The 18,981-nt window shown below is 35.5% G+C and overlaps 1 protein-coding gene across 1 annotated transcript in view; it reads left to right on the top strand.

The window, feature by feature from the left end:
- Positions 1–14,162, top strand: part of FABP2 (fatty acid binding protein 2) — a 36,475-nt gene extending 22,313 nt beyond the window's left edge. The window contains exons 2-5 of the mRNA XM_026013458.2: positions 10,273–10,360; positions 11,827–11,999; positions 13,464–13,571; positions 13,968–14,162. Coding sequence (XP_025869243.2) covers positions 10,294–10,360; positions 11,827–11,999; positions 13,464–13,571; positions 13,968–14,018 — 399 coding nt within the window. The 5' untranslated portion in view covers positions 10,273–10,293 and the 3' untranslated portion in view covers positions 14,019–14,162. The remainder of the gene's footprint in view (positions 1–10,272; positions 10,361–11,826; positions 12,000–13,463; positions 13,572–13,967) is intronic.
- Positions 14,163–18,981: the final 4,819 nt, after the last annotated feature.

The raw sequence follows: 18,981 nt of genomic DNA on the forward strand, positions 1-18,981 counted from the left end.
ATAAATGAATGGTGTACGTATACATATATATTTTTTTAATATATATTATTATATATATATATATAAATGCTAGCACTGACTACCCTGGGAGATAAGATCTTGAGTAATTTTTTCTTTTCTCTGTGCTTAGCTATATTCCTAAATTTTTTCTACAGTGACATATACAGTCATGGTAGTCTTCCCACTAAGTGTGCTTCTCTATGGCAAGGATGTAAACTATGGCATAGCTAAGCCAACTGATACTTTCCTAACACTGGTAACATTTTCTTGATTTCTATAGGATTACTGCTACCATGCCTAAAAAAGTATCGCTTTGGCAACATTATTCTTACACTCTGAGATAAAAGTTTGCTTCATTTCATCAAGAAGCCAAAGTCCGCCAACCAGATAGCTTTGGAGCCTATGATCGGTAATTACCTTTCTTTTGGAAAGCCTGCAAATGGAGGCTCCTCAGTTAGGTTGCAAAATAGGCAGGGAGTCAAAATATTACACTTGGTAAACCCATGGCCCTAGTATCAAAATAGAGGGCAGTGGGGTACTACTGTTCATTATTAAACAACCTGTTAGCTAGTCAAAGACCCACATGCAGAACCCAGACTGGGAAACAAATGGAACTTCTAAACAGGCAACAAAGGCTTTAATTAGTATGCGTAAGTTTACTTTGTTCATATTTTGTACCCACTTTGCATTGTCTCTGCCCTCAAATCTGAAAATCTCTTAGAAGAAACAACAGGTTAACAGATACCACAGTTAATACAGTAAAGTGTAAAAGAGTTATGATAGCAATACTGGAGCACAGGCAAAGACTTAACCCAGGCCAGCAGGAAGGAGGAAGGCAAGGCAGCTTATTGGACAGGTGACACCCAACTGACTCTTAAAGTCTAAGTGGGTATCAGTCAGGAAAGCATGGGGTAAGGGGTGGGATTGACGCAGAGTTAAGAAGATGGACAAAAATACAGAGATGGGAGAGTTAGAGCCCCTTGGGCAGAAGAAGAGTAAAGCAAGATTAACAGGAGAGGTAAGAAATACAGAATTTTATGCTGATGGTAATAGGGAATCACTGAATGATAAAGACGCAAAGACAGGACATGCTCACATGTGCATTCTATGAAGATAATTCTCTGGATAAAATGGATTCTGAGATACTGGAGGAGGGGAACAGTATTTAAATTATTGTAGCAATCTAGGTGAGTAATAGTGACTGCTAGAAAATACAAAGAGAGGATATATTTAAGTGGTGTTAGGGAGTAAAGGTTGATTTTTTTTTTATAAAATGGAAAGCCAAGAATAAAGGAGAGAAAAGACTTTAGAATTATCCCTAGAATGGCAGGATCAATTACTGATATACAAAATAGAAGAGGAGAGAACAAGACTGAGTGGGAAGTTAAGCTCCCTTCTGGTTTTGTGGAATTTGAGGTGCTGATAAAGAATACAGGTAAAGAAACCTAGTAAGGGATAATACCTGGTAGGAGAGAGATCTGGGTTGTAGATCTGAAGTTTGGAATCACATAGGTGGGAAATGAAGATATGGGAATGAAAAAGATGGCCCAGGTAGACTATGTGGAATGAAAAGAGTTCTTAAGATACAACTTTAAATACAAGGTGTAAAGTGAGGAACAACTGCCCATGGAATAGCCTCGAAGGCAGTATTCAGAGAATTAAGATGAATGTTAAGGAAGAATCAAGTCAGGAAATAAAAAGGAGAAATTTCAAAGGCAGAAGAGTTAATGGTCTAGAATGCTGCAGTGACATAAAATAAAGGCCAAGATATGTGCATAGAGTTTGGTAACAAAAGATTCACCTATGATCTCAGTGAGTGGTTTTCGTGGAGTGGTGAAAATGAAAGCTGGTATTGCAGTAGATTGAGGCACTAAGGGAAGAGAAGAATGTAGATACAAGTATAGATTATTTTCTCAAGAAGCCTGGCTACAAAAGAAAGGAGAGAGACTGAGTAGTTTCTAGAAACATCAAAAGAATCCAGAGAGCTCTTTTCATTTCTTAAAAGGAGAAAAACTTGGCCACTTTGAAGTGGAGGAGAAAAGATCCAACCTCAGCTAAATAAATAAAAGAGAGAGAGGGGGAAACATGAAGATGAAGGGGGAAAAAGTCTTTGCATGTGCCTCACTATTAAAATTTTAAGCCTTGCTTCCTCATGACTGAAACTGTATGCATTCATTCTTCTATACTTAAGTATAGAGTGTAAGTCACAGTAGAAATTCTAATATTTGTTGAGTAAGTGGGTAAAAGAATTTATAGGAGTAAAAAAAGTAATAGGTAATATTGAAAGTGAGAAGGCAAGAATTGAGGGAATTCTTATTTGACCATTTATTTCCCCTGTGGAATAATGTGTAGGTCATTTGTTGAAGGCAAGGAAAGAAGAGAATAGAAAAAGATGAAATCCATCACCAAAAAACAAATAATCCAATTAAAATAGGCAGAGGACCTGAATAGACATTTTGCTAAAGAAGACATACAGATGGCCAACAGACACATGAAAAGATGTTTAACATCACTCAGCATCAGGGAAATCAAAACCACAATGAGCTATCACCTCACATCTGTCAAAATGGCTAGTATCAAAAAGAAAAGGAATAACAAGTGTTGGTGAGTATATGGAGAAAGACTCCTTGTGCATTGTTGGGGAGAAGGTAAATTGGTGCACCCCTGTGGAAAACAGTATGGAGGTTCTTCAAAAATTAAAAATAGAAATGCCATATGAAGGGCACCTGGCTGGCTCAGTTGGTAGAACATGTAACTGTTGATCTCAGGGTTGTGAGTTTGACCTTCACATTGGGTGTAGAGATTTACTTTAAAAAAAGTCTTTAAAAGAAAAATAAGGAAACATCATATGATATGGTAATTCCACTACTGGGTATTTACCCAAAGAAGACAAAAACACTAATTTGAAAAGATACATGCACCCTTATATTTATTGCAGCATTATTTACAGTAGCCAAGATAGGGAAGCAGCCCAAGTGTCCATCGATTGATGAATGGACAAAGAAGATATAATATAGATAGAAAGATAGATAGATAGATACAATGGAACTTTATTCAACCATAAAAAATAATGAGATCTTACAATTAGAGACAACATGGATAAACCTAGGTCATATAATGCTAAGTAAAATAAAAGACAGAGAAAGACAAATATCATATGATTTCATTTATATGTGGAATCTAAAAAATAAAATAAACAAAGCAGAAACAGACCCATAAATACATAAAACAAACTGGTGCTTGTCAGAGGGAGGGGGTTGGGAGGATGGGCAAAATGGGTGAAGAGGAGATATAAAGGTTTCCAGTTAGAGAATGAACCAGTCATAGGAATAAAAGGCACAGCATAGGGAATATAGTCAATGATATAGCAATAGTGTTTAATGGTGACAGATGGTAGCTACACTTATAGTGAGCATAGCATAATGTATAGAGTTGCTGAATCACTGTGTTGTACACCTGAAACTAATGTAACATTGCATGTCAACTGTACTGCAATAAAATAATTTTTAAAAAGAATAAAACTCCACCTTTGATAGAAAAAAAAGAATGATTAAAGATATTGTCATAAAATGAGGGGGGAGTTGATTGGGATACAGAAAAGTCTTGCCAGGCAGTGTGGACAATTCAGCTGAGACTAGAAACCATGCATTTGTGATAGCACAGGGGTTGGTGCAGGGAGAACGTGTAAGAGAGTCTTTTTATTGGCAACAGGATATTGATTAGAGAATGTAAAGAAACCAGGAGGGGGCTTCAATATGGGAGAAAATAAAGGGAACTGACTGATGTTCTCTCCAAGCCAAGTTTTTTCCCAAGATATGTGAGAAAATGAAGAAGCTTGAGGCAATGGAGAGTTGTGGTCAGAGGGTCATATATTAAATTTTACAGAAGGAACAACTCTAGCGAGTGAGCACAAATCACAGATTATAGCTGTGGATATAAGTGGATAAAGTGTAACAGAAGTAAAGGTTACTAGAGATGAGGTTAAGGAACTGTGAGGCCAGAGTGACAAATAACTTATCTACGTGGATGTTGAGGCCACCCAGGATAATGGCAGGACACAGAGGATGACCGTGAGCCAGATGTCAAGATCTTCAGTGATAGATGGTATATAGCAATGTTAGATGGGGACAGATGGTAGATAATGATAGATGGGGTAAATGGCAGATAACTATGATGAAGTAAGCTGGAAAGTGATAGCCAAAAGGAAATGATCTCAAAAGAAGAAACTTTCTTTAAAATGGGCGGGGGGGGGGGGGGTTAACAGAAACAAAATGGTTTGGATGGGGCAGTGGAGAATTGAAATAATGCAAACCCATCTTCCACTGTTTGTGGTATGAGGAGCATAGGAGATGAGTGACCTTCCATCTAAATTGCTTGAGGAGACTGATCATTTTGGGAATAAGATTACAAAGAAGGCAGAAGATGGAGTTTAAAATCCTTCATGCAAGATCATTCAACTGTCATGTGTGGATCCCAAAAAATGGCTGTCCTGTTATTAACAACAATTAGCAAGCCATACCTGCCATTATATGGCAGATGTCCTGCTATGCACTGCTATAACTCTACAGTCTTTTTGGAAGAAAACCAACCAGTCATGTCAGGTACAAATATCTAAGACATAATTTAACAGGTCTTAATATTTCTAAAGTATTATGAAGATTATGATTAAAACAGAATGAAGTGGTCTCTGTAGGCAAACATTAGAATTCTTTCTCATTATCCAGTCACTGCTAGGGATTAGAGAGTAATCTTAAGACTTCTTGTTGCTCCTTTAATGGGCCCCTCAAATCCTCCTCTTCCACAGGCCTGATAGAGACCACTGTTTTTCCCTGACATGTAAAAGTTAAACAAATTAGGATTGAAATTCTGAGGTGATTAGAAAAGTCCTGAAAAAGCTGTTTTCCTTTTTTTTTTTTTTGCTGTTTTCCATAAATGATATATTTTTAAATACTCTAGAAAAACGTTCCCTCCTACTATACAATGACATGAAAGGATTTCTGTGATCTCTAAAAACCTATTTCTTTGAGATGAGCTTGAAACATTGTACTGCCCTTCCTCATGATGTCTCTGGTCTTCATGATGATACTAATATTTCCTTGGCTATTATGAATCAGCTGTTTTTGTCTTTCATGACTTTTATGAGACCTTAAGAAGGTCATTACATTTGGGAGAAGTAGGCTTACCTGACCACTTGTGGTTCAGGATAGGCTTCTCAGAGCAGTTAATGACCAAGCTGGGACCTGACACAACAGAAAGAATCCACATTCAAGTGACCAGAGATCGAAAGAAGTTAAGTGTGTTCAGACCTTTGGATATAATAAGGAATGGCAAAAGACAGGCAGTAAGAGTGAAGGCCTCATAAGCCATGTTATGAATTTAGGTTGTACAATCCCCTGCAGCAAAGGGATAAGGATCACCAGGAGCTTCTGCTGATTTCCACTTCTTCCATACTACTCAGTGGTTAACATGGACTACAAGACCAGAGAAAGAGCATCTGCACCCACATGCACACACGTACCTGATCCACCCACTCTCCCAACTGCAGGACCCTAAGTCTTCTAGCTTTATCAGAAAAAGAAAAGAAATAACTGTGTCGGCCCTCAGCTGGGTGGTTCAATTGTATCATCAGTAGGAGAGGTCTGTGGGGAACTTTGTCTATAGGGAATTTGGTCCATAGGTTCTGTATAATTTTTTCTAGGTGGGGTCCAGGTGAGTGATAAGAATTGAGAAGCTGCAGAGTTGGGAAGCTGAAAAAGGAAAAGTATAATGTTAAAAATTTGATCTAGTCATTTGAAAACTCCAATGATGCCACTCCAAAGACAACAGGGACTGCCACTGATAAATGGAAGCTGAAAAATTTAACATGTCCATTCTGTTAGTAGGGTGGCATGAGTCCAAGTGCTATTTACTTACCTGATCCCATCCTGTTCCTCCTAGGAAATTCAAGGTGGCCAGGAGACAAGACTAAGTTCAGAAGACACTATTTTTTTTATTAATAATAAATTTATTTTTTATTGGTGTTCTATTTGCCAACATACAGAATAACACCCAGTGCTCATCCCGTCAAGTGCCCCCCTCAGCGCCTGTCATCCATTCACCCCCACCCCTCCGCCCTCCTCCCCTTCTACCACCCTTAGTTCGTTTCCCAGAGTTAGGAGTCTTTATGTTCTGTCTCCCTTTCTGATATTTCCTACCCATTTCTTCTCCCTTCCCTTCTATTCCCTTTCACTATTATTTATATTCCTCAAATGAATGAGAACATATAATATTTGTCCTTCTCCGACTGACTTATTTCACTCAGCATAATACCCTCCAATTCCATCATGTTGAAGCAAATGGTGGGTATTTGTAGTTTCTAATGGCTGAGTAATATTCCATTGTATACATAAACCACATCTTCTTTATCCATTCATCTTTCGATGGACACCGAGGCTCCTTCCACAGTTTGGCTATTGTGGAGGTTGCTGCTATAAACCTCGGGGTGCAGGTGTCCCGGTGTTTCATTGCATCTGTATCTTTGGGGTAAATCCCCAACAGTGCAATTGCTGGGTCGTAGGGCAGAAGACACTATTAGGTGAACAAGCGCAAGAAGCCATTCTTTTATGTTTTTTAACTTAAATTCAATTAACCAACATATAGTACATCATTAGTTTCAGATGTAGTGTTCAATAATTTATCAGTTGCGTATAAAAAAACCCAGTACTCATCACATCTTGTGCCCTCCTTAATATCCATCACCCAATTACCCATTCACCCCCCACATCCCCTCTAGCAACTCTTAGTTGTTTCCCAGAGTTGAGTCTCACATGGTTTGTCTCCTCTGATTTCTTCCCACTCAATTTTCCCTCCCTTCCCCTATGATCCTCTGTGCTGTTTCTTATATTCCACATATGAGTGAAACCATACTGTAATTGTCTTTCTCCAATTGACTTAAGCCATTCTTGTTTCTTCCTCCCTGTGGGACCCAGGTTTTGACAAAAATCCCCTACCCCTGGACAAGCAGAGCAGGACTAATTTTGTGTTGCACCCGCCACCTCCAGTACCGCCCCTACATGACCTTATTGCTTAAGGCGCTGCCCCACCCTAGTCAAGCCACTGGGCACACCCTAATCGGAAATTGGCTCAGTGATAGGCCAGTTCAAATGGATACTTTAGGGTAAAATGTAATTCAATCGGCCACCTGCATGTGGACTGACAAGACTGTGCAACTTTCTGCGTATCCCATTGGCCACTGGCCCCTATAAAGCTGCTATGCCTCTTAGTCTCGGGTCCAAGTCCCTGCTCGGCTGTGTCGGGTATACTTGGACCCAAGCTCGAGCTTGTAAATAAACCCTCGTGTGTTTGCATCGGTGTCGGCTCCTTGGTGGTTTCTAGGATTCGCAATCTTGGGCACAACACTCCCCACCTTCCTAACTGGCGCAGGCACTTTTATTTCAGTCATGAGATTACAGGGTAGATAGATACATTCCTAGAGGGACCAAAGCATCATGCTATATCCTTAACAGGCAAATCCAAGTCATACCCAGTCCCAAGTTAATCATGAGTATAAGTCATGAAATACCCAAACAACTATTAGATGACTTTCTAATAAACATCAGAAAGACAGGGATTTTATTTATAAAAAATTAAAGTGGCTTGAGACCTAGCATCTATCTAAAAGTTTATTATGACTGTTGGAGTTTCTTTCTCAGAGAATGAGGGGAGAAAGATTTACTGAGGACTTGATGTCTACTTGAAGTCTTGCTCAGATGTGTGCTTTATATAATTTGTTAATAAACCCTATGTATTAGATTTTATTATTTTCTTCATTTTATAGCTGAGGAAACTGAGACTCAGAGAGATAGAGCAATCTTACCAAGTTCCTGTACAGTAATGGGTGCTGTAGGCAGTATTGAAACTTAAGTCTTTTGGTTTCTAAACTACATCTTCATTTTACTGTACCACATTTCTATTCCAGTGACCAGATATAACTATTTTTCTAATCTAGAAAGAAATATTGGATCCATATTCATGGCCTTCTAAATTCACAAATAAACCATAAGTAGTGGATTGATTACCTAAGAGACCAGTCCTTGACTTTAGGGTAACCATGAACTTTTCTACTCTTCTCAGGTTGAAAGTATACTATGATGATGGTTCCAAATGATGAAGTTTTCATTACCTTTGACAAAAGGGAGAAAAACAATGACAAGTAATTTTTTTTTCATAAGGTTAGCTACAAATTTAAAGGACTTCTATTATTCTAAAATTGCATTCTCTCTCCCAATATCCCTCTCCCTGTCCCATTCTCTATGTTCTGATGTGTTTTTCCCCATTAATGAAATAATGGAGCTAACAGAAGGTCATTTGCTTTTTAATGCACTTACTTGATAAAATAATAAGTGGGCAACTCCACTGAAAAAGTGCCCAATGGATGCAATCAAATAAAAAACTAAGGGTGCCTGTGTGGCTTGGTTGGTTAAGTGTCTGACTATCTCATTTTGGTCTTTATCTCAGGGTTGTGAGTTCAAGCCCTGTGTTGGGTTCCATGCTGGGCATAGAGCCTACTTAAAACAGAAATTAAAAACTTAATTCTATTCCCCAATTTTCTATTCACGTTAGATATATCCTTCCTCCAACCCTGAATAAAATTTTCGGCATGCTCTTTTGCTTCTCTAATGACCTTTAGTTGATAAGAGTTTCCCTGGTCACATTTATTCACAATAACTGTCTCTTTTTAGAAATTATATGTTCCAACTAGTTAATAATCAAAACTCTACACTTCAGAGTAATTTAATGTGTTTCCTCCAGCAGCTCAATCCTGCTCCAGGCTCAAAGCCTGCAGTGGGGGAAAGGAGAGACATGTGATCTTCTTGTCTTTTTTATCCTCTTAGCTACTTCCATAGCCTTGTCCCATATACATATTGACTTTTAGTTTCTGATTGTACCAGGATTGGAGATGAGAGGGAATAAGAGCAAAACAAAGGAATAGTTTTATTTTTTATTTTTATTTTTTTTTTAGGAATAGTTTTAATTAATGACATAGCTGACATCTGATTTTGGTTTTCTCTGTACATGGCAGATGTTTAAAACTGATTCTCCTATGGAAGTTTTCGGGTTATCTAACTACACTTCTACGTCTTAAAATTTTTCTCAGAGGCCTATCACCATTCAAGACCAAAGTAAAAACCTACTGGGTATCTACTATGTGCCATGCACTGTACCAGGTACCAGGATATTTACCAAACTCCTGGCAACCTAAAACACAATGCAAAAGAACGTATTAGCAACACGAATAAATCTTCAGTCTCAATATTGTATTAACTTTAACTTTTTATTTATATTTGGTCATAAAATCTAACTTTACAAGGTAATTGCTATTGTAAAAAAGGGATAGGTCATTAATAGTCTCATATACCAGATGTTATTTGATATATGTTCTAAATTGTGTTACCTCCAATGTAGTGTGCACTTTGAACTTGTAAGCAGAAAATCTTATTTTCACAGTATACATTCTAGTTCTTGAAATAAATGTACTCACAAATTGTAGTTGGAGACAGAATAAGTATTGTTTATCATGTTTTATAGTAGATTCCTGAACAACATGGGGATCAGGGGCATCAACCCCCCCATGCAGTCAAAAATCCTTATATAACTTTTGGCTTCTCAAAAACTTAAATAGTCCACTGTTGACCAGAAGTCTTACTGGTAACATAGACAGTCAATTAACACATATTTTGGGCACCTGGGTGGCTCAGTGGTTGAACGTCTGCCTTTGGCTCAGGTCTTGTTCCTGGGGTCCTGGGATCAAGTCCCTCATTGGGCTCCCCAGGGAAGCCTGCTCTTCCCTCTGCCTATGTCTCGCCTCTCTGTGTCTCTCATGAATAAATAAATAAAATCTTTTTAAAAAACAAAAAACTCCCACATATTTTGTATGTTATATGTATTACATATTGTATTCTTACAGTAAAGTAAGCTAGAGAAAATATTTAAAAAATACGGAAGAGCAAATACATTTACAATATTGTATTTTATATATTGAAAAAAAATCCATGTATATGTGGATCCGTGCACTTCAAACCCATGTTGTTCAAGGGTCAACTGCAATTCAGTTGAAGTTCAGGAGAGGAACTAAGAAATTTATAGAAAGATAAACTACAATGGCTGGGCATTAGTGTAGTTAGGTGACCTTTTAAACTTTAAACTTCCACATCACAGTATGAAGTTGGTTCTAAGATAAGAAAATAGAATAAATTGTCTCCTAAGGACAGACCTGAATCTCTGATTGCTTAGAGGCTGACTCAACTGGAGATCATGGCTTTTGATGGTACTTGGAAGATAGACCGGAATGAGAACTATGACAAGTTCATGGAAAAAATGGGTAAGGGCTTATTTCTTTACTGGCTTGTTATTTTGTTCCTTACAGACATTTTTCTAATTCCTTCTAAACCTCAGGGTTTAGGGAATGGTTCCTGTTCTGATGGTGAGGATCCAGAATGTGTGATGGCTCAGAGTAGGGAAAATAATATTCTCACTTCTTATATTAGTAAAACTACCTAGTCTTTATTTGTAGTGGGAGAAAAGATTCTTTGAGTTCTCTGAAACAGAAAAGATCTAGGTATGTTTCATTCTTCAACTGCTGTTTGTGCCTATATCATTGAAAACTGGTATTTTTTTGGTTTAGAGAGCAAAACATGGAAGTGCATAATGAAAAATTCAAAACTCTAAAATATGGAAGTGCATTATGAAAACTTCAAAACTTTGAGGATGGAAAACTAGAGGGTGGAAAAACAAAGATCATATAGTAGAGTAATGGAAAAAAGTTCTATAATAATTGGCAGTTCTAAATAAATTGGACTTAATTCTCATTTCCTCCGACATATAAAATTTGGGGAATAATCTTATGTTTCCATGTGGTTTCTCTGTGGGTTTTAATTTAACTAACTTGGGACGCCTGGGTGGCTCAGGGTTGGGCATTTGCCTTCAGCCCAGGGCATGATCCTGGAGACCCAGGATCAAGTCCCACATCAGGCTCCCTGCATGGAGCCTGCTTTTCTCTCTGCCTGTGTCTCTGCCTTTCTCTCTCTCTCTCTCTCTCTCTCTCTCTCTCTCTGTCTCTCATGAATAAATATTTAAAAATTAATAATAATTTAACTAACCTTAATAGCTATTCTAATACCCTGGCAGCTCATACACTGCATAAGATGTGCAAACAAATTGGAGTCATTCCCCAAAAACAAAATTTGCATCAATTATATCCTATAGTCCCAGAATTCCATGTTGAAATTTATGGGATTTGCACATTCTTACAATAATAAATTTCACTGAAATCTTTGCCAATTTTCTCATTTTTGTGAGAGAAATGAAACACAAAGCAAAGAGAATTATTAAGTTCAAAATTTTAAGGCCATTATGGAAAAAAATAAATAAAGCCATTATGGAAAGTCAAAAAAAGTTTAAAAAATACTGTTTATGCAGAATTAAAGTTCCTTATAAATATATTAATATATTAAATCCTATGTTCTACATTTCTGGAACTTAGTTTACTTAACACTGAAGCAAAAAGTTTGATAATTGTATTAAAATTACTCAATTCAAGATTCAATTCTGTTTTTCATTTAATTTTTCATAAGTTTTGAAAAGATAGTTTGAATCACTAGTCTTGATCTGACTAAGCTTGAAATTTTTTTGCAACAGGCAATCTGAATGCTCTTGTGCAAAGGCAATGCTATCAGGTTTTCCTTCCCACCCTCAAAATATACATAAACAAATAAAATAGAACTTTTTGAAATAAACACTTTCTATGGCATTTTGACTTTATTTTCTCCAACATCTTTTGCTTTGCAGGTATTAATGTGGTGAAAAGGAAGCTTGCAAGTCATGACAATTTGAAACTGACAATTACACAAGAAGGAAATAAATTCACCGTCAAGGAATCAAGCACTTTTCGTACCATTGAAATTGTTTTTGAGCTTGGTGTCACTTTTAATTACAGTCTAGCAGATGGAACTGAACTCACTGTAAGAAACTTTTTTACAAGCAATGTATTCTTGATTTATCTACATGATACTAAAATAGTATGCTTCTGTCCCTGGATAGATTTAATGTTAAGCCTCTTTCATTTACTGAAGCAGTCAATAGAATCTATCCACATTACGTGCCGCACAAATTGGTAGGATATTTAAATCTAATATTTTTATTTTCATATCTGTATGAATAAGAATAAGAATTAGAAAAACATCCTTCAGAAAATTAAGTATAGACCTATTACTTATAAAGAAAACTAAAGCTCAGTATTTTCAACTTAACTTACATGATAGCAACAAAAGCTTTTAGATTTATCTAAAACATAAGTCATTAATAAATACACTGAAATAATAAAATAAATGAATAAATTAGTTAATGAATGAGTGGCCAAATGGAAAAATCTGATGCTACATTGTAGGCTATTGGGAATATACGATCTATCTATCTATCTATCTATCTATCTATCTATCTATCTATCTATTTATTTATTGGAAGGTGATATTTGCATTTGTGTCCTGGAAGTCAGAAGCCCCTTTGCACTTCCCTTTTTTTTTTTTTTTTTAAAGATTCTATTTATTTATTCATGAGAGACACAGAGAGAGTGAGGCTGAGACACAGGCAGAGGGAGAAGCAGACTCCATCTATGCAGGGAGCCTGATGTGGGACTCAATCCTGGGACCCTGGGATCATGTGCTGGGTGTGAAAGCAGGCGCTAAAACGCTGAGCCACCCTGGCGTCCCAGGAATATACCTTTTAATGTTTAAGACAAGAAATTTTAGGTAGTGATGTTTTTCAACTGGCTTTTTAAAATCTTTTTTGTCCTTAGGATTTTCTAGTTAAATTATATGTTTGTAATGACAAATTGTCAAATATTTGATCAATTGTGGCCATTTATTTATTTATTTTTGAAGATTTTATTTGTAAGCAATCTCTACACCCAACATGGGGCTCAAACCTATAACCCTAAGATCAAAAGTTGCACACTCCACTGACTGGGCCAGCCAGGCACCCGGCCTTTTTAAATTATTACAACAATAATAAAATTAAAACATATACAAAGTTGTTAAGCTCTTTATGAAACTAAGCTGAGCCATGACTAAATTTAGGACACTCTTTTTAACATGAAAGATTTAGAAAAGGGAGGCATTGCTCATCTACCTTAATATTTAGCATTTGGAAACGAGTGAGACTAGCGTAATGGTTACCAGCATGTACTCTAGAGCCCCAAAAGCCTAGGTTCAATCCTGGCTCTGTGACTTTAAGTGAACTACTATGTCTCAGTTTTCTCAACCATAAAACGGAGATAGTGATATCCACTTTATAAGGTCATTGTGAAGACTGAGAAGTAGACCTATAAAACTCAGAACAGTGTTGACATATGGAAGACTCTATTTTTTTCATATGTAAGACTCTAAAAAAAGCTATTTGGTATTATTTTTTTTATTTTACATTTATAGGGTACTTGGAACTTAGAGGGAAATAAACTTGTTGGAAAATTCAAACGGGTAGACAATGGAAATGAACTGAATGCTCTCCGAGAAATTATAGGTGGTGAACTTGTGCAGGTGAGTTATAAAAAGATTATAGCTATTTTTTAAAGACAAAAGTAATTACATAATAATTATTTTATATTTTGATTGCTGAGTTATATCTTTAACAAACAAAGTATTACCTTTCTCATAAATCTTATTTTTAAAAGATAGGTATTTTTCTATTGCCTATTTCTTGAAGAGAACTTATATAGATGTAAAATATATCAATGACAATTTTAACTAAAAATATGTGACTAAAAACCAAAAACCATGTTTTTAAGAGGTATATCCTGTATCTGTATAAAATGTTGCTATCAAGACTAAGAAAAAAATACTATATTATTTCAAAGCTATAATAATACTAATATTTTCCTTAACTGAACCTTAAATCTTATGACAAATCCTTTTATGTTTGTTAACACCTTTCAGACTTACACATATGAAGGAGTAGAAGCCAAGAGGATCTTCAAAAAGGAATGAGCTTTGTTCTTGGAGCACAGCCCAGAACACAAGTTGAATGGAAAATCTATATTATGCCAAAACTGTTTTTCCTTTCCTGATTAGTCCTTTTGTAAACATAACCAGTGACTCATACTTCCAGTCTTGCCAAGGCAAAAGAAGTAAAAACTAATTACGATTTAATTTGTTTTACATTCTCTAAAATGTACATTTATTGCTCTATTGGTGTTCTAAAGAAATGTGTAACATTTTTAATAACAGATGAATAAACTCTGTTTCCACATTGCCTTATAAGTAGCTTCTCCTTTAAAAAAATAACTATATGACATATATATTGATAAACTATATGGTTGTTTTTCTTTTCACATTTGATAAACTAAAAAGATAAACAGCATGGGAGGCAGTCTTTAAAATCTTACACTGGTCATGACTTTCAGCAGAAACTGCAGGCCAAAAGAAAGTGGCAGGATATACTTAAAGTGCTGAAAGGGAAAAACTTAACAACCAAGAACACTCTTCCCCACGAGGTTATCATTCAGAATTAAAGGTGAGATCAAGAGTTTCCCAGATAAGCAAAAACTAAAGGAGTTCATCACCACTAAAACCAGCCTTACAAGAACTGTTAAAGGATCTTCTTTAATTGGAAAGGAAAATGTCATAGCTAGAAATAAGAAAACATATAAAAGAAAAAAATCTCACTAGTAAAACAAATATATGTTCAAGATAGTGGATCAGCCACTTAGAAGCTAGTATGAAAGTTAAAAACCAAAAATAGTAAAAATAACTATAACTACCTAAGTAGTTAAAAATATACAAAATAAAAAAATAATAAAATCTAACATCAAAAACATAAAACATGGAGAGAGGTTAAACATGCAGTGTATTTATTTATTTATTTATTTATTTATTTATTTATTTATTTATTTATAAGATTTTATTTATTTATTTATTCATGAGAGAGACACAGAGAGAGGCAGAGACATAGGCAGAGAGAGAAGCAGGCTCCCTGTGGGTAGCCCAATGCAGGACTTGATCCCAGGATCCTGGGATTACAACCTGAGCCAAAAGGCAGACGCTCAACCACTGAACCACTCAGGTATCCCAAATATGTAGTGCTTTTAGATTCACTGGATCTTGAGCAACTATCAGCTTAAAATAAACTGCTGTATAAATAGATCAACATAGATAAAACTCATGGTAACCACAAGCCTAAAACTTGTAACAGATAACAAAAATAAAAAAAGAGAGAGAGAGAGAGAGAGAGAGAGAGAGAGAAAAGAATCCAAACTTAACACTAAAGAAAACTGTCATACTATAGGGAAGAAGGCAAAGAGTGGAAGAAGTAAACAAAGAAGAACTACAAAAACAACCAGAAAACAATAACAAAATGGCAATAAGTACATACCTACCAATAATTACTTTAAATATAAATGGATGAGATCCCTGGGTGGTTCAGTGGTTTAGCGCCTGCCTTTGGCCCACGGCATGATCCTGGAGTCCTGGGATTGAGTCCCACATTGGCTCCCTGCATGGAGCCTGTTTCTCCCTCTGCCTGTGTCTCTGCCTCTCTCTCTCTCTCTGTGTCTCTCATGAATAAATAAATAAAATCTTTAAAATAAATAAATAAATATGGACTAAATGCTCCAATAAAAAGATATAGGTTGGCTGGATGGATAAAAATAGAAGACTACCAATATGATGTCTACAAGAGACTCACTTCAGATCTAAGACACACAGAGACTGAAAGTAAAGATAGAAGAGATGGAAAAAGATATTCCATGTAAATGGAAATGAAAAAAAGCTAGAGTAGCAATACTCATATTAGATAAAATCAGCTTTAAAACAAACATAGTCACAAAAGACAAAGAAGGACATTATGACAAAGGAGTCAATCCAAAAATCAATTAATTTGTAGATATTAATGCACCCAACATAGGAGCACCTAAATATATAAAGCAACAGAGAAATTGACAGTAATACAATAATAGTAGGGAACTTTAACACCCTATTTACATCAATACATAGATCACCCAGGCCAAAAAATAAAAAAAATAAAAATAAGGAAACAGTGCCTTAAAACAATACACTAGATGAGAAGGACATTATAGTTTTACACAGAACACTTCATCTAAAAACTACAGAATATACATTCTTTTCAGGTGTACATGGAATATTCTCCAGGATTGACCACATGTTAGGCCACAAAAAAATACATCTCAATAAAATCAAGAAGATTAAAATTGTGGCAAGCATCTTTCCTGGCCACAGCATGTAATTTCTTCAATTACCAAAAGAAAACTGGAAAAGACACAAACTTTTTTTGGCTAGGGCCCCCAAAAGTTTCATTTCCTCATATTCTCCACAGACTGGTGGAGACCAAACAGCATGCTACCAAACAATCAGTGGGTCAATGAAGAAAATAAATGGAATAAAAAACACCTTGAAAACGGAAACACAATGTTTCAAAATCTGTGGGACACAGCAAAAAGCAGTTCTAAGAAGGAAGTTCATAGCAATACAGGCCTACCTCAAGAAACAAACAAAATAATCCCAAATAAATTATCTAACTTTACACCTAGATGAACTAGAAAAACGAAGAAAGATAACAAACAAAGCACAAAGTTAGTAGAAAGAAGGAAATAATAAAAGACCAGAGCAGAAATAAATGAAATAGAAACAAAACAAATAGAAAAGATCAATGAAACTAAAAGCTAGTTCTTTGAAAAGATAAACAAAATCAGTAACTCTCTAGCCAGTCTCATCAAGAAAAAACACAGAGGACCCAAATAAAATCAGAAAAGAGAAATTACAACTGACACCACAGAAATATAAATGGTCACAAGAGACTACTATGAACAATTATACACCAATAAAATGGAAAACCTAGAATTAACAAATTCCTTGAAACACACAACCTTGCAACACCAAATCATAAAGACACAGAAAACCTGAGGAGACTGGTTACAAGTAATGAAATTGATTTAGTAATTTTAAAACTCCTAACAAACAAAAGTCCAGGACCAGATGTCATTACACGTGAGTTCTACCAAACATTTTAAAAAGAGTTAGTACCTATCCTTCTCAAATTATTCCAAAACAATTGAAGAGGAAGGAGTGCTTCCAAACTCATTTTCCAAGGGCAGCATTACCCAATACCAGAACCAGACACAAGAAAAGAAGAAAATTATAGGCATATATCACTGAAAACTGTAAAACGCTGATGAAAGAAATTGAAGCTGAAACATGCAAATGGAAAAATATACAGTGCTCATATATTGAAAGAATTAATATTGTTTAAATGTCCATACTACTCAAAAAAATTTACAGATTCAAAGCAATACCCATCAAAATAGCAAGTTCATTTTTCCTAGAACAAAAACAAAAACAAAAAAATTCTAAAGTTTATTTGCAATGACAAAGATCCCAAATAACCAAAGCAGTCTTGAGAAAGGAGAACAAAGCTGGAGGTATCATGCTCCCTGATTTCATACTATGCTACAAAGCTATAGTAATCAAAATAGTAGGGTACTGACATAAGAACAGACACATAGATTAATGGAATAGAATAGAGAGCCCAGAAATAAACCCATGTGTATATGGTCAATTAATCTATGAGAAAGTGGGCAAGAACACACAATGGGGAAAAGACATCCTCTTCAATAAATGCTGTTGAGAAAACTGGACAGGTACATGCAAAAGAATGAAACTGGACCACTATCTCACATATTAAAGACTTCAATGCAAGATTTGAAACCATAAACGTAGAAAGAAAGAAAACATAGGCTGGAAACCCTTTGACATTGGTCTGAGAAATATTTTTTTGGACTAGTCTCCTCAGGCAAAAGCAACAAAAGCTAAAATAAATAAATACGGTTACATCAAAGCAAAAAGCTTTTGCACAAAGAAGGAAACTGTCAACAATATGAAAATGCAACCTATTGAATGGGAGAAGATATCTGTAAATCATACATCTGATATGGGGTTAATATTCAAAATACATATAATTTACACAACTTAATATAAAAAAAAAAACCAAACAACCTGATTTAAAATTGAGCAGAGAAACTGAATAGACATTTTTCTGAGGAAGACTTACAGATGGCAAATAGGCACATAAAAAGATGTTCAACATCAGGGAAATGCAAATCAGAGAACTGTAGATCAAAACCACAACTTTACCTCACATCTGTCAGATTGGTTATTATTAAAAACACAAAAAATAAATGTTAGCAAAGCTATAGGGAAAAAAGGGAACCCACATACACTGTTGGTAGGAATGTAAACTGGAGCAGCTACTGTAGCAAAGAGCATGGAGGTTCCAAAATTTAAAATTTAAAATAGAACTCCAAAATTTAAAAATAGAACTACCATATGATTCAACAATTCCTCTTCTTGGTTTATCCAAAGAAAACAAAAACACCAATGTGAGGGGATATATGCACCTTCACTTTCACTGCAGCATTATTTACAATAAGCAATATATGGAAACTATCAATAGATGAATAAATAAATAAGATGTGGTGTACACACACGCATACACACACACACGCAGTGGAATATTACTCAACTATAAAAAGAATAAAATTTTATAATTTGTGACATGAATGGATGTAGAGGGTATTATGCTAAATGAAATAAGTCATACGGAGAAAGACAAATACCGCATCATTTCACTTATTATGTAGAATCTAAGAAATAAAACAACATAAAACAGAAATAGTCATAAATAATAAAAAATAAACTGTTGTTTACCAGAGTTGGGAGAGGTGTTGAGGGGTGGGCAAAATAAGTAAAAGGAATTAGGAGGTACAAACTTCCAGTTATAAAATAAATGTCATAGGAATGTAACATACACAAAGAGAACATAGCCAATAATACTGTATTAACTTTGTATAGTGACAGTAACTAGACTTATTATGAGGATCATTTCTTTTTCTTTTTTTTTTTTAAGATTTTATTTATTTATTCAGGAGAGACACAGAGA

The sequence above is a fragment of the Vulpes vulpes genome, chromosome 4, assembly GCF_048418805.1.
Source record: "Vulpes vulpes isolate BD-2025 chromosome 4, VulVul3, whole genome shotgun sequence".
In the NCBI taxonomy this organism is placed as follows: domain Eukaryota; kingdom Metazoa; phylum Chordata; class Mammalia; order Carnivora; family Canidae; genus Vulpes; species Vulpes vulpes.